Source organism: Mycteria americana, chromosome 10, assembly GCF_035582795.1.
Source record: "Mycteria americana isolate JAX WOST 10 ecotype Jacksonville Zoo and Gardens chromosome 10, USCA_MyAme_1.0, whole genome shotgun sequence".
NCBI classification, from domain to species: Eukaryota; Metazoa; Chordata; class Aves; order Ciconiiformes; family Ciconiidae; genus Mycteria; species Mycteria americana.
In genome coordinates, this window is record NC_134374.1 from 13,197,095 (window position 1) to 13,220,500 (window position 23,406).

A 23,406-nucleotide genomic window follows, 5' to 3' on the forward strand; every position below is an offset into this window, starting at 1 on the left:
GAAGAGGGTCAGCAGCGGGACACGGGTGGCCGTGGAGCCGTCCTGCCCCCCGGCTCACCCCAGAAGCAATAACCGAGTCCTCAAGAGCTTCGCTGGCGATAGGGAGCTCCCAAAGCCAGGCCTCTCCGGTGAGCACCAGCCCTGCTCCCTGGCCACCCCGGGGCACAGGGAGGGATGAAATGGCTCTGCCCCCGCCCTGCCTCCCTGGGGGGCTGCTCTGCAGCCTGGGGCAGCCAGGACAGAAGGACAAGCCAGGCTGCAGAGCTCACCCAGCCTGGCCCCCATCCCCGCCGTCCCCGCCGTCCCCGCCGTCCCCACCAGACAGGCAATGCAGCCGCTTCGGCCCCTCTCCCCAGGGACTGTTCTCCCCCCGTGCCCAGCCACGCTCCCCTGGTCTGGTTGAAGAGACTGAGCCAGCATTTCCTTTACCCATCTCGGCCAGTTTGCAGGGAAGCGCAGTCCCAGACCTGGCGATACCCTCCCCAGCCTGGCAGAGATGACGGCACGAAAGAGCACGAATAAAACGGCTGATTGCAAAGCAAACATCTGCCTCTTCCTTAATTCTGAAGCCCCAGCCAGCGCTTCAGGGAGCAGCCCGAGGAAGGGAACCGGCACAGAAAACCCACCCGGCAGGGAGCCGGCATTGCCCTAGCAGGGCTGGACTGACACCGGCAACGTGGCACCACCAGGCAACGAACCCTGACGCGTGCTCCCGGCTGGGACAGGAGTCCCCAGGCACGTTGCGGCAAAGCCCTCGCTGCAGCCACGCTGCCGACCGCGGCTGTGACCCAGCACAAGCGCGGCGCTCCCAGCGCCGGCTTTGGCGAGCTCTGCGTCCCATCTGGGTGATCCTTGGCCCCGCTCACTGGGGCAGCACAGATATATTTATATGTTTAGGCAAACACACCCAATTTGCAAAGAGATTTCTAACTTTCAGGTGAAAGTTTGTTGCCTGCTAGACTTCTTCAAGTACCCGTGCTCTCCACTGCTCCAACTGGGAGTCCCAGTCTCCCCCAGCAGCTGCTCAACGGAGGGATTTGAGTTCAGGCACAAGAAACGGGTCGGGACTGACCCCTCCAGAGGCTTCATCCCCGGTAACCCCTCTGGGGACACGGTGGCCCCTGCTCCTCACGCACAAGTTGCTAATCACAGGAGAGCGTGGCTGGGAAGCCCCCAGCAAGGGTGCAGAGCACCCCAAATGCAGGGAGCCTTTCTCCAAACACTGCCAGCAACTCTGTCCCCACGACAGGCTGCAATGCAAGCGGAGAAAACAACTTGGCTTCCCTCTGCACTTAGCTGCACTTTGTCAAAAATACTGCTCGCACGCGTTTGCTTTCAAAGCACCTGGATACACTTCACGAACTCTTCTCCGCGCCCTCTGCAGAGGGCAGGCAGCTGCCTCCCTCCTCCGGTCCACGTCTCCTGCCCTCACCTCACTACCGGCCCCGGCCAGGGGGATCTGCCCAGGGAGGCTCCAGGCGACATTTCTGCCCGCAGGGCTTCTAAACAGGGTTTTTCAGTTGTTTTCCCCAAATGCGGCCACAGCTCCAGGAAGGATATTTCACTGCTCTGAAGGTGCGGGGTGCGCCTGCCCTGCACCTCAGGAGGGGGTTACAAATCCAACCTAGCCAGCAGGGACGGTCCCAGTGCCATCCCAACCCTCTCCTGCTCCCTCCGGAGCCTCCTTCGCCACCCCGGGCTCGGCAAGGTCTTGCCCCCAGGCACCGGGGCCCTGAGATTCCCAAAAGGAGCAGAGCAGAGCGCCTTCACCCCCGCTCCCCAGGGGAAGTCAGCGTCATTGAAGGAACTGAGTGCTCCCGTCACACAGAACGATAAATGCCTCACGTGCGCCCGTCAGAGTCTGCTGCTTCACTTTAGGCATTGTTTTGCAAGAAGAAGGAGAATCCAGCCCCTTCCCTGGACCCTCTGTCCCGGCCAGCGCAGCCCTGGACGTGCCAGCCCAGCCGGAGGAGAAGGATGCCCGGCAGGGGCAGGAGCAGCCGGACCGATCCTGCTTTCGCTGGAGGCTGCAGAAACTGGTTAAGTGCCCCCGGGGCCTCCGAGTGCCCCCCTCTGTGCATCCAAGGAGCCTCCCGGCGCCGTTCTGCGTGCGCCCGGGACCCCCGCCTGCCTCCCTGCGCCATGCCAGGACCTGCGATTGCTGCTTGAGAGCAGGGCGCGGCAATGCCGGGGGCCTTTCTCTCCAGACCCCGGGCGTTACAGCACGGGTACTCAGCAGCCACCTAACACCGGCCTGGCTCCCGGCAAGCTCGCGCGCAGACAGCTCACGGAAACGCGGCGTACAGCATCCCTCAGCGGTGCGGCCGGTTAAGAGCAGGCTCGGAGGAACCACCTTTAAACTTGGGGTTTTTCCCGGGATCGGCTGGGAATTAAGCATCTGAGCACCTTTAAGTGTCCCTTTCCTCTTCCCCCACCCCAGCACTGGTCTACACAAAACCCAGTTTTCTTCTGAAGCTTTGTTTTAAGGGTAAGTTTTAAATGACTCATTTTGCAAAGGGAAGAATTGCGCCGTCAGGCTCTTTTTCTTCTTTTAATTTCCTGAAAGGTATTTTTTCTGCACTGGGGAAAAGATCCAGAACAGCTTTGGCGAGCTCGGGGAAGGCGACCCGAACACGGTGCTGTTGATCAGCGTACGCCTCTCCGCTTCCCACCAGCCTCCAGCTCTGCTGCTGAGCCCCTTCCACGGTTTCCTGGCCGATTCGTGGTTACGCATGCAACCATACAGCGAGCAGAACCGCTCCAACTTTCCGTACGTTCGTGCTAATCTCTCGTGGTTTTTTAAGCCTTCGGTAATAATGAAACGACTGGGGATAACGACAGGCATAAATCCCAGGAGCGCAAGACCCTGAGTCATGTTTTTCTTCTAACCAGCTGGTGTGCCTTAGGATAAGGCGGGGGGACAGGTTTGGATGCGTGAGCTTCGTTGCGTATTTCCAACCTCCTTGCTCTTGGCTGCTTGATTTTTAATCAGATTGGAATTAAGTGGCTCCTTAGTGTGCGTATGGCGTGGTGTTTGCTTGTGTGGTTGGTTCTGGGAATTGAAAAGCAGTCTTAATCATTCTGACCTTAGGCTTCCGGATCTTAGTGCTTCATTTCTAGAGCACCTTCTATCCCTTTTTTTTTCCATTTTTCAGGGAAATGAAGCTCCACTGGGCTACCGTGAACTCTGGTAGCTGTTCTTTTGGCTCGACTCACCAGCTTGACCTAATGAGAACAGCACGGGCTGCTAGCTGGGGCAGGCCGGCAAACAGCGTGAGCGGCGGGGATGCGGGGAGCTCACGCCAAGTACGTGGCAGCTGATCTGGCGCGGGTTCCAAAGCTCCGTTCTCGAAAGGTGAAAGACCAAGATTAAGGGAGACGCTTTCCACAGCAAACAAGACGCCAAAGCAGGGCTGCTTGGGGAAGATCTCTGCTGAAGCTCCCGAGCAGCCAAGTAAGCAGAGACCCAGGACAGAGGTGGTTTTGCTGCTGCCCCTCTCTGCCAACCTTCGGGCAGGACTTGAGGGGGGAAAAAGTGGCAAATCCACCGAGAACTGAGGAAAAAAATGACAAGAGCAGTGCTGCGATTACATTTCGGAGGGACATTCTCGCCCTGCCTCCTTTCAGAGCACGCGTTTTACCGCTCTAGCTCTGGAAGAAACCCGTGGGACAGCTGGCTTGCCCGGGCCGCTCCTGAGCTCTGAGGAAGCCTCGTCATCCCTAGGTCCAAAGTGAAGCTGCGACTGCCAGCGCTGCCAGAAGATTTCACAAGCCAGGTTTTAACAAGTCCTGACTTACCGTTTCTTCTAAGCAGGTGACTTCGGGGCTCTGTTAAGCTGCGATTGCACAGAGACGTGGGTGCGAGGAAAGGTTCGGGCAGGCGCGCAAACCTCTCCAACCCCTACCTGTTGTGATCTGGGGGTGCGCAGGTGCTTAGGTATTGCGGGGAAAAAGGCAAAGGCTACGTAAGGACCCCGGTAAGGCCACAGGTGCTTCGGCAACATCAGGGAACTGGAAAAAGCAGCTTTTAACCTGCCTTTGCGCTGTCAGCCACGCACGCCGGCCTGCCAGAGGAAGCACCGAGCCCAGCAGCGCTTGCAACCTGTCCCCGAGGCGGCTGGTGTGCGCGGTCAGGGCAGAGCTGCCAAGGAAAGAGGAGAAACCGGGAGGTTAAAATCGGCAGGGGAGAAACGTTTCCCTTGTCCTTGTGGGAGTACGGGACTCCCCCACCTTCTACGGCTGGAGGGGCCTTTCCGAGCCCCTCAGGTATCGGTGAGCAAACCCGCCGGTGGAGGGAGACGCGCTCCGTGCTCTGCTAGGCAAAGGACACTAGCTCCAAGCAGGGAAACCAGCTCTCCCTTTCCTCCTCTCCTCCCCTCCATTTGCATCAGGCAGGAAAAGAAAGGTGTCTTTGATAAAAGAGTTTGTAAAAAAAGAAGTATTATCAAGATGACTTTCCTTTTATGTTCAGCTTAGGTTTTTACGGGACGGAGCTCAACCCAATATCCTCCCAAGGTGTGTACGCTGCAGATTATTTTTATAAACGCCGGGTTGTTGACTTTGCAGTCATAAAGGTTTTCACAAGAAACGTATCCCCTCATCTCCCTGATAATTTCACTGATTATTTAATTGCCAACTATGTGGACGGAAAGAGACGTAATAAGGCCACCTCAGACACTGCTGAAACACTTGCTGTAAAACACGTGGGGTTTTTTTCCCAGCGTTACCAATCCTCGTAACTTTCTTCTTGGGGGTTGAGGATTATCCAGTGCTCTTACAGTGCCTGTAATCGAGCGACTGAAAAAATCTCAGTGCTTGTTTGAAAACGAGCATGTTAATGGTTGTCTTTTATGAGGGGAAAAGCCCGAGCATGAAGCTCAGCGTTTAAAAGGGAACCATACAAGCGGAGGGCAACGTTACGCTGATCAGCGTTAAGGTCCGTAGGCTGGAGGCACCCGCTAGACCCTGAGGACAGGCGTGTGGCCGTGGGCACGCAGCCTCTGCAGGAAAGGGAAGCATCTCCTCCTCGCCCGCAGCACCGGGCGCTCCCGCAAGCAGCCCGGAGGCGTCGCGGATGCGCTCAGCGATGTCGCGGCTCAGGCCCGGCCCTTCAGGCTCCTTCCTGCCTCGCCCCAGGCAGCTCCTCGGCGAAGGCCCGTCCACGGAGTCGGCCACGCTGCCCTCGAGGCGCGGCCTTTGCTCTCCGGGCTGTTTGTAACGAGCGGCTCGGCTGCCGCGGTTACCCTGACCCGCTGCCTGTGCCCCCGCCGCGGGAGGAGAAACCTCCGCGGGCTGCAACACCGCAGCGCAGCCGCGTTCGCACCCGCGGCGGGGCGGCCTGCGCGGGCACGGAGTCGGCCCTAGTTCCGCGAGCGGGGCCGAAGGTATGCCTCGCCAGGCGTAGCGAGGCCGCCTGTCCCCCCGCCGCCGCCGCGGGCAGCCCTGTGCCCCCAGCCCACAGGGGGGTCGGGTGTGGGGGGAGGCCCCGCAGCAGCCCTGGCAGGCTGTGGGGCAGGCCGTGGGGGCAGGCCATGGGGGCAGGCCGTGGGGCAGGCCATGGGAGCAGGCTGCGGGGGCAGGCTGTGGGGCAGGCTGTGGGAGCAGGCCGTGGAGCAGGCCGTGGGGCAGGCCATGGGAGCGGGCCGTGGGGCAGGCCATGGAGTGGGCCATGGGAGCAGGCCGTGGGGCAGGCTGTGGGGCAGGCCGTGGTGCGGGCCGTGGGAGCAGGCTATGGAGCAGGCCATGGGGCAGGCAGTGGGGCGGGCCGTGGGAGCAGGCCGTGGGGCGGGCCGTGGGAGCAGGCCATGGGGCGGGCCGTGGGGCGGGCCGTGGAGCAGGCCATGGGGCGGGCCGTAGAGCAGGCCGTGGAGCGGGCCGTGGGGCAGGCCGTGGGGCGGGCCGTGCTGGCGGCGGCAGGGCGGTTGCCACAGCAACGCGGGCGGCGCGCCGCGCCGGCGTCACTTCCGCGGCAGCAGCTCCGCCCCGGGGCGGCCATGGCGCTGTCGCGCGCGGAGCGGCTCCTGGCGCTGCTGCTGCGGCTGCTGTCGCGCGCCGGCCTGGCGCTGCTCGCGCTCGTGGCCCCCGCGCCGCCGCGCGCCGTCCCGCCCCCGCGCCGCCCGCTCCTGCTGCTGCCGGCCCGGCGGCTGGCGGCGCGGCTGCGCGCCCGGGAGGTGCGGCGGGACCGGGACGGGACGGGACCGGGACCGGGACCGGGCGGGGCGGGACCGGGACCGGGGCCGCGACCGGGACCGGGCAGGGCGAGACCGGGACCAGGACCGGGGCGGGGCAAGACCGGGACCGGGCGGGGCGGGGCGGGGCGGGACGGGACGGGACGGGACCGGGCGAGACCGGGCTCGCAGGCCTCCCCGCGGGGCAGGGGCCGCGGCGTCCCGCGGAACGTCTCGGGGGCGGAGGGCGCGCCGGTGCGGGGCTGCCCCGCGTCCCGTCCCGGGCCCTCGGGCGGCCGCCCAGCCCGGCCCCCCTCCGCCCCGCCGGCGCCTGACCGCCGCGTCCCCTCGGGTCGGTGTGCAGGTGACGTGCGTGGAGGTGGTCGAGGCGTACGTGGAGAGGATCAGGGAGGTCAATCCCCTCATCAACGCCGTCGTTAAGGACCGGTGAGCCGGGAGGGGAGGGGAGGGGAGGGGAGGGTCCGCTCGCCCCCCCGCAGCCTTCCTCCGGCCCCCCCGCCTCCCCCGGCCAGGCTGCTGCCTCGCACCGGGGCCCCGCGCAGCCCGGCTGCCCCTGCCGCAGCCCCGTGCCGCTGCCGGCGGTGGTTCGGCCGGCTGCGGCCGCGAGCGGCTCTTGCGAAGGCCGTGAGGGCGAGCTGGGGAAGCCTCATCTTCCGCCACCGGCTCCTGCCGTGCGCTTGGCGTCTGCCCGCCCTGCGGAGATACCGGCTCCTCGCCCGTCCCCCGAGGCCGCAGAGGAGCCCCAGAGCGTCCCCCCGGTTCCTCCGTTGCAGGTTTGAGGAGGCCCTGCAGGAAGCCCGGCAGGTGGATAAGCTGCTTTCGGAGGGCCCCGCCGACGACTACCTGGAGGAGAAGTTCCCCTTGCTAGGGGTTCCCATCACCGTCAAGGAGGCCTTTTCTCTGCACGGTGCGTTTGCCCTCGCTGCTCCCCGGCTTCACGGGCCCTGACTCGCTCCCTCTCGGCCACGTGCTCCCAGGGCGGCGGGTGGCTGTGGCAGGGCGCTCGGAGGGAAGCGGCTTCCCTTTCCCCGCTCCGCGCCCCGCTCCGCCTGGGCTCGTCTGTCTGCGTTCGCTTTCGGCACCCGCCCGCTGCGGGGGTTGTGGTGCCGCAGAGGAGCAGCCCTTGCTGGGGGCTCGCTTCTCGCAGGCGCGGTCCCCGCCGCCGGCCTTGCGGCCTGCTGCCCCCAGGGCGATCTCGGGGGAGCTGGCCCTGACACCTCCCTCCGTCTGTCGACCCCGGCACCGCAGGGATGCCCAACACGTCCGGCTTGGTCAACCGCCGCAACGTGATTGCCACCTCAGATGCCACGGTGGTGTCCCGGCTGAAGCAGGCCGGTGCCATCCCGCTGGGCGTGACCAACTGCAGCGAGCTGTGCATGTGGTACGAGTCCAGCAACAGGGTCTACGGCCGGACCAACAACCCCTATGACCTGCAGAGAATTGTGGGCGGCAGCTCAGGTGAGCCCCGGCACCTCAGCACGGTCCTGCACGAGCAGCGGGTTAAAACGCAGCAAGGAGAGCGTTCCCAGGTCCTCTGCACGCTGCTTTAACTCGCGGCTGGGCTCCTGCAGAGCTCCCGGGCCTCTTTCCCGGGCCGTGCAGTGGCCGTTTGGAGGTCCGCCGGCACCTCCTGGGTGTGACGCCCGGCACTGCTTGGGCTCCCTCCGTCTTGGCCCACGTGCAAACAGCGGTGCTGGTGTGGCGCTTGGGCAGGACAGTCCCTTTGGCCCACGCTCCCCAGCCGTCCCCCGGCCACCGCTAAAGCCGGGGCGGCTCCCACCCCGTCTGCGTGCAAGGGGAGGTGGCCGCCGTGAGACGCTCCTGCGTTGCTGGGTGACTTGCGCCGTAAGGCTGTGGGATTTTTTGCTGTATTTTCTCCCGTGCAGGCGGGGAGGGTGGCGTCCTGGCAGCTGCCTGCTCGGTCGTAGGGGTGGGCTCTGACATCGGCGGCAGCATCCGGATGCCTGCCTTCTTCAACGGAGTCTTCGGCCATAAGCCCACAACAGGTAAAGCGGGCGCGGGGATCTCCTCTCCCCTCTCCCCTCTCCTCTCCCTCCCCTCCCCTCCCCAGCAGAAGCGCCCGGAGGCAGAGCGCGGGGTGCGGGAGGAACCTGTTTGGGACGCTCCTGTGCTTGCCTCTGGTGGCGTTGCTGCAAGGGGACAGGCGACGCCTTGCACGGGACAAGCCCACCGCGCGAGTGCGACCTGGCCTTGGTGGCAGAACGCCAAGCGCGTGGGAGGTGTTTTACCCCTGGTGTTGCGTCCTCGGCGTGGCATGTTTTCCCGAGGTCGGGATCTGCCGCTGGAGCGTTTCCCCGGCAGCCGGTGGCCCGGCCGGGTGCTTTCCTCCTTTCCCCACCCTGTGCACCTTGCCGTCACCTCGCGAGCCCTGCCGATGTGTGCAGCCCCTGGGCGACAGCTTCCCCCTGCACCGGAGGCCGCCCTCCTGCGCGGCTCGCCCCGGCCGCAGGCGATGCTCGCGGGTGCTCGCGGATGCTCGCGGGGCGGTACCCAGCGCCTGGATGCTCGCGGGGCGGTACCCAGCGTCTCCCTCTGTGCTCGCAGGGGTGGTGCCCAACGACGGCCAGTTCCCAAACGCTCGAGGGGTGCGGACCAGCTTCCTGTGCACGGGGCCCATGTGCCGCTACGCGGAGGACCTGGAGCCTATGCTGAGGGTCATGGCCGGTCCTGGAGTCAACAAGTAAGTTGCTTTTACTGCTTCAAGCTGCTGAATTGGTCTCGGCTACTTTCTGGCCAGCGCAGCGGGTCGGTCCTGCTTGGCGTACCAGACAGGTCTGCGCCACCCGGATTGCTTGTTACCGGTTTCCTTCCTCCGCCCTTGGCTTCGGCAGGACCCTCGCAGCCGGGGCCGTCCTTCCCACCGGCCGCGTGCTCTGGGGAACGGGCAGCCGCGGTCGGCCGCGTCCTCCTCGCAGGACGCCCGACTGTGAGCTGCTCCGGCCAGCACCGTCCAGCACGGCCCTTCCCTCCTGGGGCTGCCCGTTCTTTTGGGTTTTACGTGTGCTTTTTCCTGTTGCTGAATAACGAGTTTTCCGTCCCACACCGTGGCCCCGTTTGGCCTCTTCAGAGGTCCGTGCAACCAAGCAGCCTTTTATGTGCGCGTACCGGTAAGGAGCAGAGCGGAGGTGGGGCGGGCCGAGCCGGTCCTGCTTCTCGCTGCAGCCTGCACACGGTTGCTTTCTCCGTTACCGCTTCTGTCTCTCCGTGGCTCTTGCGGTGCAATCCCAACCTCAGCCGTGGCCGGGGTCTGTAACTACAAGGGGCATCTCGAGAGATGAGGATTTTCCTAACAGCAGCAAATGTGCAGAACTAGCTGGGACTGACGGGGCAGGCAAGCGGCTGGACGGGTTGTGGGCAGCAGGTGTCCGTGTGTCCTTCCCACCCTGATGGGTAGAGCAGGGCGTCCCGAGGACGCACTAACGAGCGTGCGAGCGGCTCTGGCAGCCGGGCGGGAGCCAGGGACGGATTTGTGAGCAAAGCGCCGTTCCTTTCCCAGGCTGAAGCTGAATGAAAAGGTGTCGCTGGAGGAAATAAAATTCCACTGCATGGATCATGACGGCGGGTCCGTTTTCGTGTCGCCTGTGGACAAGGAGATCTTGCAGGCCCAAAAGAAGGTAGGAAGGAACGGAGGTTGGCTCTCACTGGGGTGAGCCTGGAGATAAAGCCTGGGGAGGCCAGTCTGAGGAGTCCCTCGGCGGCAGGGCGGGCCGCTCTGTGCGTGGCCCCTGCAGGGGCTGGCGGGATGCAGGGCTGCAGGCTGCAGCCTCGAGTCCTGGTCCTGTGCTTCCAGTGGGGAAAAAGTGGAAAGATCCTTTTCTTCTTCTGTGTTAAAGAAGAAACAAGGGGGAAATCTTGCGAGTGGCTGCAGATGCCCTTGCCAGCAGCACCTGTGTGTTGGAGCGCACCGGGGTGTCCAAAGTTTTTGGCCCAATTTCCATTGCAATAGCTGTATTTTGCTTAACAAACATCTCTCGTCCGTGTTACGGAGGCCTCCCCGGGGGCACATCGGGCGGCGAGGGGGTGGCTGTGTGTTTGCGGGCTTCCCAGGGTTGCTGCCTGGCGCTTACTCATGCAAAGGAACTTTTTTGTTTTGCAATGAAGTCTTCTGTGCTGCTGGTGGTGCTCTTCTGGAGCATCGCTGGGGTGGCGTGGAGGGCTGCAAGGGCTCTCCGAGGTTGTGGAGCTCCAGGGTTATTATTGGATGGAGCAGGCCCTGCTGCTCAGGGCGGAGGGGAGCGGGCAGGAGCTGCGGGATTCCCTGTGTCGCAGCAAAGAGAAGCCGGGCTCTCTCCTGTCCCCGGTTTCCATGGACTGACCGCAGTGCGTCACATCCTCGCAGAAGCAAACCCGTCCCGCTCTCCCCCTTAGGTGGTGGAGCACCTCGAAGGCGAGCTGGGGGTCCAAGTTCGGCGCGTGGCAATCCACAAGATGAAGTATTCTTTCCAGATCTGGTCAGCCATGATGTCGTCCGAGGACAGCGATGGGCAGGTGTGTCAGACCGAGCTGGCGAAGGCACAGATTCGGCAGCAACGGGGAGGAATAGGCCGTTTGGGACCAGCCACGGAGAGCTGTAGGCTTCCAGACCTGCCCAGGGGCTTTCTCTGCTCCCTTTGTCCCCCCAGTCCTCCTCCCGTCTCTTTTCCAGAGCTACACGGCGCCTTCTCCCTTGCTTTCCCCTGAGACGATGATGTGGCTCCCAGCAGAGGAGCAACGTGGTTTAGGGAGGGAGAGGCCGTTTCAGCGTGTTGACCTTTTCTGTGCGAGTTGGAAGTCAGCCGAGCGGGTGGTGTCCCGCCTCGCTCTTGCCCCTGTGCTGTGGCTCCTGGCGCCGCAGGCTGGCATTAATGCCTGTTAGGATGCCCAGGCTAAGGCAGTGGATTAGCACTTTTCAGCAGCAGGCCCGCGTGTGTTTATTTTTTCCTTGAATTGTAGCCGCCGCGCCATGCTCCGTGCGTGCGTGGAAGTATTTTGTAAGCAAAAACAAACTCTCGGGAGTATTACACCTCGTGCGTTCTGCCACGCAGGCAGCGGTGAAAAATAAACCAACCCCACCTTGCTCAGGAGGGCACGCCTGGCCCCCTCCGCCTCCTTTTTCCCCATCCCACGGCCAGGTAACAGCCCTGTAACAGTAGGTGCCTCCAGGAGACGTTATCCGGAGCATCATCCCCTGCATCGTGTCAGAGGAGGGGTACCGAAAGGTGCTGCTTTGGGGGGCTCTCCCTCCGCAGAGCGAGGTCCCCTCCTCGGTGTCTCTGCTGCCGCTCTGGGTTAGCGCGAGAGCTGCGTAACGCTCCTGACGGGCGTCGCTTGTCTGAAAACGGGAACAGCTTGCGTCGGGATAATGGGACAGCTGGAGGTTTCGCTGTCGTTTGTCAGCCTGTTCTTCCCCGCCGCGCGCTAGCTGACGGCGCTGACGGGGGGAGCGTGTGTGTTACAGGAGGCGCAGCTATTCACGGACCTGCTGGGGGATCACGGGAAGCCGGTGTGGCCGCTGTGGGAGCTGATGAAGTGGCTCGTGGGGATGTCTTCTCACACCCTCCCAGCTATCGGTAAGGCCCGGAGGAGCCCCGGGGCGTGCGGAGGCGGTGGTGGGGCAGGAGAGTTGTTAAATGAAAACAGTGCCCTTCCAGTGCCCCGCAAAGGGACGCCGGGGTTTGCGCCGAGCAGCTTCAGACTTTTGTTTTGTAACGATGCTCGGTGTCTTCAAGTCAAATGCATGCTCGAGGGGGAGCTGGCTGGATCTTTGGTAACTGGGACTGGATATCCTGGGAGAAGGAGAAGGGAGGAGTACGGAGCTGCGGGCAGGGTTTGCTCCTGCTGTGAGCCCTGCCAGAACTGCTGAGGCTTAGAGGCGGCCGGTCAGGGGTCTGCGCCGATCTCGTTTCTTAGCAGCAGATACCAGGGAACCCTAATTAGTGCTGTCGTGCTGCTGTCTAACGAGGGCTGAGGTCGCTCCGCCTGCTCTGCTCAATCCCAGTGGCTGGAGAAACTCCTTGAAGCGACGGGCAGGCTGAAGGCCTTTCCCTTGGCAAAGCTGGGGAGACGCGGAGCCGTGCCGCGTACGGGGGGCGATCCGCTCTGGGAGCCGGCGTGCCGGCAGCGGGGGGCACGTGGGGGGCCCCCCTAGGAGCTGGGGGTGCTGCCTGCGGCCAGGCCCTGTGCTTTCTAGCCTGCTTAACCCACGGTGCTCTCGCTCGCTCTCTGTTCCTTGTTTGTGCCCTTGCCCTGCAGCCCTGGGGCTGACGGAGAAGGTGATGAAACTCAACCCCGGTGGGAAGGCCAAGCTGGTGAGCATGGGGAAGAGCCTGCAGGAGGAGATGGAGGCCCTGCTGGGGCCGGACGGGGTGCTGCTCTACCCCTCCCACCCCACCATAGCTCCCAGGCACCACTCTCCCATATGCATGCCCTTCAACTTCGCCTACACAGGTGAGCGGCTCCGACTCCTCCGCTGGGGTACGCGGGGGTTGCAATGCTGTCTGGGTTTGCCGTAACGGCGGGATGGTGCCTGCGGCACGAATGTCCCAAGGCAGATCACAGCAAGTGCCGCATAAGCGTGTCATCGCTCGTGGGTACAATTTGCACACGTGATATGGGCACTGGGAGCTTCTGGACAGCGGTGTCCTCTTGTCGTCATGTCTCCGCGCCGCCTGCCGTGCCTGCACCGCTCTGGCAAGGAGCAGCTCCCCGGAGCCCGGCGCCGCGCACGGCAGCGGCTGCCTGCCTGGGGTGGGAGAGCAGGCAGCGATTTATCCCGGTCGCTGTGCTCGCTCCGGTGCACCCTTCTCTCTTCCAGCTATCTTCAACGTCCTGGGCTTGCCGGTGACGCAGTGCCCGCTGGGCCTGAGCAGCGAGGGCCTGCCGCTGGGCATCCAGCTGGTGGCAGCCTCCTACAACGACCACCTGACGCTGGCGGTAGCCCGGTATCTGGAGAAGGCCTTCGGAGGATGGGTTTTACCTGGGAAAGTTTAGCCTGCGCTCCTGGCACTGAGGGGAGGCGGGGACGGAGACGGTGGTGCCCACCGAGGCAGCGGCGGGCGCCGGTGCCCGACCCCGTCGTGGCACTACCCGCTCCCTCCGCACCCTCCCGGGAGCAGCCGGCGCTGCCTCCGGCCCCTGGGGAGGCTGGGCTGTCGCCACGGGCCTCGTCTCCTCCCTGCAGCCCCTGCCAGGGGAGCGACCTGCCCTCCCTGCGGCCCCTCGGGAGCCCCGGTGCCGCGGGCCGGCAGCAGGCTGCCACGTCCCGCCTGCGGCGGGCCCCTGTCTTCTGGGCGTGGAGATGGCCGTCTCCCTGTAACGCTTGCTGCTTTGGAGATGCTGGGGGAAGGCTGGGAGAGGAGGTGCTGCCAGGCTGCTCAGGGATGACCGCCCGCGTCCCCCCTCGGGGCTCCCGGCGTGCATCCCTCCTCCTTGGCCTGGCCCTGCCCGCGGGGCACCCCTGCACCGCAGGCTCGCCGGCCCCCGCGTCCTCCCTGAGCTGCCACAGGGATCCCCCACCCTCTACCCGAAAAGGGGGAAGGGGTGAGGGTGCTGGAGCAGCCGTACGCTCGTCTCGCCGGCGGTGCTTCGTGGGGCGGATGGTGCTGGGCTCTGCCCGGCGCGGAGCTGGCAGGCAAGGGAGAAGGAGCCTTTGCTCTCGTGAGTTCTTGCCGGCACCGGCAGAACTCTTTAAATGCTCCTCTCGTGTGCTGAGGCACCTCCTGCCTGCGTCGTCTTCCCCTTCTGCCCGGGGGATCGCGCGGCCCGGCTGGCGTCCCCTGCCCCCCCGGCTGGCGTCCCCTGCCCCCCGCCCGGCCGCTCTGCCCCGGCACGCGGGCGCAGCGGAAGGCGGGCAGCGGGCCGCTCCGGGGCGGGCCGCGCGCGCGAGGCGTCCTCCGCGGGGGTGGTATTAAAAGAGTCTGTCCAGTTTGCGGCCGGCTGTGCGTCCTTGTCCCTGACGCGTTGCCCCGCCGGCTGCGGGGCCGCCGTCCCCCCAGGCACCGGCCCCGTTTCCACTCGCGCCGTGGGACGCGCCGAGGCTGCCGAACGCTGCCGGCTGCGGGCGCGGCGCGGGGACGGCGGTGAAGGTGCTGGCACCTGCCTCGGGGGTGGCACTCGGGCGCTGCTGGGCTCTTGCTTTAAAATGCCTGGGCCGGGGGTGTCTGCCCGGCTCCTGGCAGAGCTGGAGGCTGCCGGCGAGCTCTGGCAGTGCTGCGGTCGCTGGCTCTGTTAGTGTGGTAGCGGTTGCACGGCGGTACGCTCTCGGAAAGCGTAAGCCCTGCTGCTTTCCCTCCCTGATGGGCCGCCAAAGGTTTGGGGCTCGTAGGGCGATGCGGAGCCACGCGCGGGTTCCTTGGGGTCTCCGGGGCAGGGCAGGGCGCGGGGTCCGCGTGCCCAGCCTGCGGCGCCGATGTCGGCAAGGATGAAACCTGCCCGCGGCGTTGGCTTTGCGGGGACGTCCCGGCTTGTGTCTGCCCCGCGACGCGTCACCCTTGGACCTGGCCCGATCCCTGTGCTGCTGTCTTCTGTCCCCAGGCCGCTAATGGTCCCTGCAAGGGGGGAGGCGGGCACCGGGCGCTACGGCTGGGGGCCGGCGGGGTGCTGGGGACAGGCTGTGTCTCGCCGCTCGCTCGCAGAGGGCACTGCCGGGCCAGCCGAGGGATGCCAGCCCGGCAGCTAGAGGAGACGCTGTCAACAAGGAAGGAAGAAAGAAAAAAAACCCTGACCCAAGAAAAAGGGCACGAACCACCAAAGCCAAATCACGTGCCGTGGGACGTCTCCCGCAGCCTCCCAGCGCGGTGGCACAGAGGACGCGAGCCTGCGCCCCGGCCGGTGGCAGCCCCTGATGAAGCTTCCAGCGAACGCTCGGAGCCTAACGGGGGATTGCTGAGCTGCAGGCGGTCGCGTTCCACAGAGCGCGGTGGGCGCGGACGGCGCCGCCGCGTTTGCTCCAGCGGGTTCCCGTTACCGCAGGGGCCAGATGAGCAACCGCGTGGCCCAAGGTGAGGGGGACCGCTGCCGCTTCGGGAGCGCGCGGCAAGGGGGGACGCGGGCGAAGGAGGGGGTGCGCGGAGGAGAGGGGGTTTAAGCTCTGCGGTCTCGGCCGACGGGCTAGCCGCTAAACCGTATTTTCACAGAAACCACAACGCGGGGAGGGGTGCCGGGGGGGCCGGGTGTGCTGGGGTCGGCAGGGACCATCCTGCCGCCGCCCTCGCGGCTGCAAACGCGCTGGCCCCCAGCGGGCTGCCTCCTCCCGCGGCGGGAGCGGCCGTCTCTGCCCGCGCGGGCAGCCGGGTCTCGGGGTCTCCGGGGGAGCTGACTCGCTGCTCCGCCAGTCCCGGGAACGGTCCTGGGGCCCCTTCTCCCGCCTTCGCCGGGGCCTGCTGCGACGCCGGGGGCTCGTGCTAGCGTCGGGGCAGGGGGGAGGCGTAAACCCCCTGCCTGCGCTTCAGCTCTGGCGTTTCGGAGGTCTCGCCTCGGGGCTAGGAGCCCTTGCCTATGGTTTGCCGCTGCCCATCCCTGCTTGCTGGCTGCTCCTCCTCGTTTCCAACTCTGAACGCTTGCAAGGAGAACGTGGGGAAGGCATTGTACGCACGCCTGCCGAGGCGGTCGCACTCGTAACGTTAACGCAGAGTCGGTGTAAAGCGGGAAAAGCAAGAGGCAATGGGTGGAAGTGAGCCAGCCCTACGCGTGCCCAGGCCAGCCAGGGAGATGCTCCCACCCGTCTGCCTCTGGAGGTGGCCCCGGGCTCCCCAGCTCTGCCGGGGGACCTGTCCCCCCAGCCGGGGGGTCAGCACTGGCAGCCGCAAAGCCCTTGCACGTCTCTCCCCAGAGAGCAAAGTTACCCTTGTAGCTGGCAAGAGCAGGGTTAAAAATTCCACGGGAGCTGAGTGCTGGGGCGAGGCCAAGGTAAGGAGCTACTGCCCAGGTTTCGGAGGGAGGGAGGAGGAAGCGGGGGGACGCGTGCCACCGCGCTGCCCCGGCACCCCGCAGGGCTGCGACGCGGGTTCCTGACGGGACCGGCCTCTGCTGCGGCTCATGCGGACCGAGTTCTCTGCTCGGGCGCCTTGGGGTGCCCCGTTTCATCCGGGCGCGCGCTGGCACGCGTGACGCCTCCCCATCCCGCGGAGGCTGCGCGAGGGCCGGAGGTGTGGCGGCGGCGGCAGTGGCGGTATCACCGGTTGTGCCGGTGTGAGTCATGCCCGCAGCGAGGCTGGGTCACCGCCAGAGCAGTGGGAGTATCGGGCCGGCAGCGTTCTCAGACCCACGCCTCAAGGTGACACCGGCAGCAGAGTCGCCTCTCGCTGCCTTCAGGGAGGGACCGCACGCCACGGGGAGCCAGCTAGAGGCGGGTGCGGCAGAAGGTCCCTGCGGCGCACGCGGGGGCCGTGGCAGAGCGTGGCAGCTGCCCGCTGTCCCTGCCCCGCTGCTGCTTCACCCCACCCCGGGGGGCGTCTGCCCCAGGACCGCCCAGGGGACCCCCCCCGGGGATCCGCCGCCGCTCGGCAGCGGGCACCTCCGTGCCACGGCTGGGCACGCCACCTCTGCGTGCAAGGCGTGCCTGCAGCGGGTGTCACCGGCCACGGCTTTGGGAAAAAAGAAAACAACGTTTTCTCTCATGCCAGGTTCCGGCTGCCTGTCGTGCTTGCGGGCGGCAGAGCAGCTCCAGCACGCCCGTCCTCTCGCCACGGCCCCCAGCGCGGCAGCGTAGAGCCGGGGGCAGATGGACAGGGCGCAGCAGGATGAGCCCTGCCCTGAGCCTGCTTCTGTCCCTGGCCGGCTGCGCCCTGCTCTGGGGTAAGTCTGGCTCCGGAGCTGCCGCGGCGGGCTGGGGGGTGGCCCTGGCTGCAGTGGCACGGGGACGGCTCTCAGACCTGCAGAAGGTGCCTGCAGGGAGGGGGGGACCGAGTGGTCTTCAAGGTGTGACGGGAAAGAAAACCCCAGGGTCGCCAGCAACCGCGTCGGGGTGTCCGTGCCTCTTGCGGGACCGCAGATAGGATGCTCCAGGGCGCGCGAGAGATTCGTGGGATGTGGATGCTGAGCACGGCGCTGGCAGCCAGCGCTTGCCTGGGCCTGGCAGGGAGCCGGCGTTGGCCTATGCGAAGCTGGGGGTCGTAGGGCGGGGGGAGGCCCCGCGACGCCTACGCGAAGCGAGGAGACCCGCGCGGCGCGGCCAAGCGGCGAGCGGCCGAGGAGCGGGCCCCCGTGGAGCAGGGCGATGCCGCCTGACGCCCCTCTGCTTCCCCCTCCCCAGGCACGCCGCTGCCTCCGCGGGACGTGAGGCTGGAGGCGCAAAACTTCCACGTCCGCCTGCGGTGGGAGCCGGACCCCGGCTCGCCCGGCGGTGCCGCGTACCAGGTGGAGTGGAGGAGACGGTAGGTGGGGCGGCGGGGAGGAGGGCGGAGGCGGCTCGTCCCCCCGCCAACCTGGCAGAGGGCTGCCGGGGACCCCCGGAGCCAGAGGATTATTGACTGGCGGTACACGTCGTAGCGTAACGGAACGGCAGAGCTGGCAGGGAGCTCTGGAGACCAGCTCGCCCAGCCCCTGCTCGGGCAGGGTCAGCTCAGGGCTGTGTCATGTTGGCTTTTGACCGCCTTCAAGGACGGAGCCCCCACAGCCTGCCTGGGCAACCTGCTCCCTTTCCCGGTCACGCTCCCAGTAAAACAAAAAAAAGGGGTTGCTTCTGGGTTTGGGTTTTGGGGGTTGGTTTTCCCTTATGCTTAAAGGGGATTTCCTGTACTTCAGCCTGTGCCTGCTGCCTCTTGTCCTTCCATTGGGCACCGCTGAGAAGGCGGCTGCATCTTCTTTGCTCCATCACGTTGATAAGACCCCCCACCCTAAGCCGCCTTGTTTTGAGGCCAAGCCGTCCCCGCTCGCTCAGCCTCCCCACGCCGCAGATACCTCAACCCCTCGGTCATCTTTTTGGCCCTTCAGCGGGCTCTCTCCGGCATGGACGTGTGTTTTCTCGTGGCGGAGCGCGCAGGTCGGGGCACGGCGCTCCAGGCGCCGTCCCACCAGCGCCAATGAGCGGGGACTTGCCTGGCTGGCAACGCTCTTCCTAATGCAGCCCAGGACGCTGTTGGCCAGTGTCTGTGCTCTCCCACGCTTTCCACTCGGACAGGATGGCGATGGCTAGGCAGCCTTCCTTTTTGGCTAGGAAGGTGCCAAAAAGGAGAAATCCCTGCATTTTCTCCATGGGCAGAACCTCTCGCTGGACCAAGGCAGATGCCTGCTGGGGGAACAGCACCGGCTCCTCCTGGGGGTGTGAGCTGTATTTTGACAAGATCCACGATATCTACTGGGCGAGGGTGAGAGCGGTGGCCGGAGGCGAGCTGTCCAAGTGGGCCTATTCCAGCGAGCTGCAGCCGTACAGAGACAGTAAGGACCAGGGAGCTCCTTCGGCCGGGCTCCTGCTCGTCCCGGGGGGCCAGTGGGGAGAGGGGTCCTTGGAGAGGTCTGGTGGGGTACGGTGGGAAATGGTAGGAAGATACCGGTGGGGAAAGTGCCAAGAGCCCCGACCGGAGGAAGGGGATGGGAGCAGAGCTGCTGCAGAAGGGCTGGGTGAAGAGCAAGGGGACAGAGGAGGAGACACAGTGAGGTGAGGACCACAGATGGGAGGCCCCAGGCCACCGAGGAGCTGTGAGAATTTGGGTCTCTGGAGAACGCAGCGAGATGGGGTAGGAAAGAGGATACCCCTCCAGGCTTGCCTTTGAAAGCGTCCCCTGTTCGTCCCTGCCACGGGTCTGGGAGATGCTGGGTGAGGGCATTTTTGTTCGAGCAAGGTAGGGCCGGCGCAGGCTGGTGAAGGCAGCAGTAGCCCCTCCAGCGCTGCCTTTGCCCTGGCTGCCGTGTTTGCAAGGTGCGGGCACGCGCCTCTTCTCCGTCACAGACTGGCTGTCCTGCCCACAAAGCCTAGCTGTCTTTTGGAGGAAGGAAAAACTTCAGGACCTTACCCTAACCCACCTCATAGGGGGTTGTCGCGATGAACTGAACGTGCGAGTGGCTAAAATGGGGTGTACGTCGGCTGTTTGGGTTCCCTTTTTCATTCCCCCTGCATCCAACTGGCACGGAAATAGATGCGTTTAGCTAAAAGAGCAATTGCTGCACTCCGCAGCGAGTCTCTAGACCATCGCCTGATGGCTCAGAGATGAAGTGCTCAGCAGCAGGCAGCCAGAGGTGCTCGTAGGTCTGTCCCGACCTGTGTTGGTGCGACCGGAGGAGGCACCTGGCTGTCACAGCGCTGGCTGTCATAAAGACGGGGTGGCTGCCATTTCTAGAGCTGGTTCCACCCCACAAAGTGCCAGCAGGCTAGACCTGAGGAAGTTTCTGTGCGCTGGGAGTGGGATGTCCAACAGAAAAACATCATTTCTAGAGAAACGAGATGCCTGCCTTCTGTTTTGCAGGGCTTAATCTTCCTCCCCCATTTTTTCTTTCCCCTCCCTACAGCAATTGTGGGCCCCCCCAAGTTGTCCTGGCTGCTCCAGGGTCACAGCCTCAGCGTCAATGTCATCGTGCCGCTCACTCCCTACCAAAGCCAAAGCGGCTCTTACGAGCCAGTCGACCAAGTGCTGCTGAAGCTGTGGTACTGGCTGAGTCTGTACGAAGGGGACACGCTCGTCCAGCAAGTACGTGGCGGGGTGGGCAAGGCTTGGGGGGCGCGGGACTTGCAGAAGCTTTGCCGGTGCAGCAGAGATGCCCGCGTCCAGCTGAACTGGTGTGGTAGTGCCTGTGCCCGAAGCGTGGCCCCGGCCCTGCCCGCGCCCAGCAGTGCGAGCGGGTGTGAGACGCTTTGCGCTCCCAGTTCGGGGCTCGCAGCCTGGGGGTGGCAGGAGATCCCCTTCCTCTTCTGCGCTGCACGAGTAAGAAGAACCTGCAACAATTTCTGTTCAGGTGAAAGGGTGCAGTAGGTGTTTAACGAGATGCTCTGGAACCTGAACGCCTCCTGGGGTGAAGAAACGGGGTGCTGGGGAGCTGGAGGTGCTGGGGAGCAGGGAGGGAGGGTCTGTGCTCCACGCCGTGGGGCACGTGGGGGGTCGAGGCCGCACTGGGGAGTGGAGCAGTGCGCGGACCCCCCCCAGCCGCCTTGGCCACCGTCCCCTCTGCTTCCAGGTGCCCTGCAAACGGAACGGGGAGGAAGCGCCGTGCACCTTCAGGTACCTGAAGCCCAGCACGCAGTACTGCGTCCGGACGACGGCCGCGGGCATGGCCAGGGAGCAGAGCCGGGAGGCCGAGCAGTGCGTGGTGACACCGGCGGGCCCCGCAGGTGGGAGCTCTCTCGCTGGCTCAGCCGCTGCGGTTGCGCCTCAGGTCCTGCTCGCGGCACGGACGCGTGTAGAGGTGTGGGTCGCTCACCCGCAGTCATTCTGGTCAGGGTCGGTGGCCCAGTAACACCCTGTGGGGACCTTCCTTGGGGAGATGCTCTCTCGCCATCCGCCCTGGGCTTGCCCCGCATCTCCTCCTTGAACATCCCCGCCCGTCGCGGGGGCTCTGGGGAAGCACTGGCGCAGGGCGGGCTGGGGGGAACGCCAGCTGGGGTCCTTCCACCCCTCAGCCTGTTGTGACCTCCTGGCAGGCTTTCCCTGGGTCCTCCTCGCCGCGCTGAGTGGCGTCTTCCTGCTGCTGAGCGTGGCCGGGCTCTGCTTCGTCCAGCTGCACGTCTTCCCCAGCCCCTCGGAGACGCACCTCCCGGAAACGCTGGTGAGTGAGCCGCCCTCCTCCGGCCCCTGCCCCGCGTGTGCCACGGCCGAGCCGGGGTCCCCTGCGTTTGCAGGGGGCTCAGCACCTCCTTCCCTCCGCCTCTTGCACCACCAAACCCGTCTCGGTGCCCAGGTGCCTCCCCCGCTGTCCGACCCCCCATACCCCCAGGCCTTGCTGCGCGGGGGACGATACCGGTGGGATGCATCGATCGGCCACGGGTCACGCTGGGGGAGGGTGTCTCGGGCAGCACGTAGCCTGCGAGCGCAGCCCTCGCTGTTAGGAGCCTCCTGCTTTAGGCGGTTGGCTTTTGCTCGGCTGCACGTCCATCTACAACAGCCCGAAGGGGAGAAAGAGGGGAAGAGGAGCAGCCAGAGGGGCTGCTGTCCTGGGACAGCCTGGCCTGGGTGAGATGCAGCCCCTCACTGCTCCGCCCTTGGGATAAACGCAGCCCCGAGGCTCGGAGAGGCTCCCAGGACTGCAGCCCTGCTGAGCTGATGCAAAGCACGTGCTGGGTTGGCAGGACTGAGCCCTGTGGAAACGGTCACCAGGACAGCCTTTCTCCCCAGGTCGCGGTTCCCCCCTGCATCCCAGTTTCCCGGTGCCGGGGGTGGCAGCAGCCCGGGCTGAGCAGCCCTTTGAGCATTCTGGGGACAAAACCCACTCGCTAAGCTGAAGAGGTCCCCTGTGCCGGTGTGGAGAGGAGGTGGTAGGCTGCGCCGGTTGCCCTGGCCCAGCTCAGCGCAGCGCCCTTTGCTTTCCCGTTCTTCTTGGCTTCTGCTCAGGGATTGCTTGCGTCCCTGAGCAGGCGAGAGCTCTTCCATCAGCCTCTGGCAGCTGGGGCGTAGCTTGAACGGCAGCAGCGCGATAGCTGCTGTGACCGTCCCCCGGCACCAGAGCCCCTGTCCCGTAGCGAGCAGAGCCCTGCCGGCACTTCTCGCAGGCGTGAGCACGGCAGACGGGCTGCCCGGGACCGTTCCCTTCCCCGGGGTGCACGGTTCATCTCCCCGGGCTGGCGGAGGTTTCAGCCGGCTGAGGCTGACTGCCGCGCCGCTCGTTCCCCAGCAGGCTCTTCTGAACAGGGAGCTGAGCGTGACCATCAGGGTGCCCATCCTTGAGCTCCAGGAGGACGCGCTCGCCCTGCTCCTGCCGACCGTGCTCCCCTCCCGCGGGCTGCCTGCGGCCGAGCAGGCGAGGCCCACGGTCCAGCTGCTCCTCAGAGAAAGCCTTTCCCAGGACACGAGTGGCTACTGCGCCAATGGGTTTGGGCCAGACCGCCACGAGGGAAGGGGCCCGTCCTGCACGCGCAGCCAGCCGGGGCATGCCTCGGGCTCCCGGGTCTCGCTGCGGCCGGAGGAGGATGGGGAGGTGCGTGATGGGGATGATGTGCTGGAGCAGCCGCTGCCGGTGGCGCTGACCAGGGACAGCTACACCGGTGATGGGGACTACCGGACGTCCGAGACGTGGCTCTCCCTGCACCTCCTGCTTTATTCTGAATGCCAGGGCCCAGCCCTGGGAGCAGGCAGCTGCCTTCCTCTGCCCGCACCGGGCAGGAGCTTCAGCCAGGAGGACCTGCGGGAGAGCCTTGGCATGGCAGGGCACTGGGTACCGCTCAGCTCCGTGAAGCTGCCGGCCAGCGAGGAGGAGGATGGAGGGCAGCTCGTCCGTGCCCTCCAGCCCCTGCATGGCCGTGGGACTGAGCCACAGCCGGGTGACCGCACCGTTCAGCAGGGCGACTTGGAGCAGGCGGCACCGGGCGGCCCCGTCCCCAGCCCCTGCCGGCGGCCCCGGCGGCCCCCCGACATCCTGAGGGCAGCCGCCTTCTCGGGCTACGAGCCGCGTCCCCCGGCTGGCGGGGAGCCGTAGCGGGCAGGGGCACGCCAGCAGCTGCCGGGACCCAGGTCACGGTGTGGAGCAGAGCTCGGGCGCTGCCCGGAGCTGCCCCAGCCGCAGCGGCTGCCTGCTCGGACCTGCCCGTGCCTTGCTGGGGACAGGACCGCGGCAGGCTCCTGCGCGGGCAGGCGCGGGCACGCTCCGGCGCGGCTGCCGTGGAGGGACGAGGTCAGTATCTTCCGAGCTTCCCTCTGTGGTTTTGGTGCTCTTGAACCAAAGCATAAGCGATACCTACGCAAAGTCGGAGCCGCAAAACTTTTATCTATTTATCCATCTGTTTGTGTGTGTACGGTATATGTCCTCATGCAAATTTATGTATATACTCATGTGTGTATTTATAAACCTCTTTAATGAAAGAGGATGTTTTGGTTTTTTTTTTCACTTGTCTGGAAATACTGATTGTGCACTGGAGCTGTTATTTAAAAAACACTAATTTATTATGGAAAACTGGCTTCTGTGCTTACTCTTTCTGTGTTACAGACCCAGCGCTGCCCTGCCTGCCCAGCACCTGGGAAAGGCGCTAGGAAAACTTGGGGTTTGCCTGGGAAAAAGTTGTACCCGCGGCTGGTCTGCATGTTGCTGTCGTGTGGGAAGAGGCTGGCTCTTCAGCAACCGCTGGATATTTTATTATTCC

The 23,406-nt window shown here is 65.1% G+C and overlaps 2 protein-coding genes across 4 annotated transcripts; both read left to right on the top strand.

Moving 5' to 3' along the window:
- Positions 1-5,969: 5,969 nt before the first annotated feature.
- On the top strand, positions 5,970-13,324 carry FAAH2 (fatty acid amide hydrolase 2). The gene is made up of 11 exons (XM_075513190.1): positions 5,970-6,170; positions 6,532-6,614; positions 6,962-7,095; positions 7,437-7,646; positions 8,075-8,194; positions 8,754-8,889; positions 9,706-9,823; positions 10,578-10,697; positions 11,647-11,758; positions 12,441-12,635; positions 13,003-13,324. Exons 1-11 carry the CDS (start codon positions 5,994-5,996, stop codon positions 13,176-13,178), a joined length of 1,581 nt encoding a protein of 526 aa, XP_075369305.1. The 5' UTR covers positions 5,970-5,993; the 3' UTR covers positions 13,179-13,324.
- A 3,527-nt stretch (positions 13,325-16,851) lies between these two features.
- LOC142415039 (uncharacterized) lies at positions 16,852-23,067 on the top strand. 3 transcript variants are annotated; one of them, XM_075512983.1, is made up of 7 exons: positions 16,852-16,982; positions 17,440-17,560; positions 18,388-18,563; positions 19,632-19,810; positions 20,295-20,448; positions 20,758-20,882; positions 21,945-23,067. In XM_075512983.1, exons 1-7 carry the CDS (start codon positions 16,928-16,930, stop codon positions 22,743-22,745), a joined length of 1,611 nt encoding a protein of 536 aa, XP_075369098.1. In that variant the 5' UTR covers positions 16,852-16,927; the 3' UTR covers positions 22,746-23,067. The 3 variants fall into 3 exon arrangements, with proteins under 3 accessions (XP_075369098.1, XP_075369099.1, XP_075369100.1); XM_075512984.1 differs by having other exon boundaries at positions 21,948-23,067; XM_075512985.1 differs by lacking the exon at positions 17,440-17,560.
- The last annotated feature ends 339 nt before the right edge of the window (positions 23,068-23,406 follow it).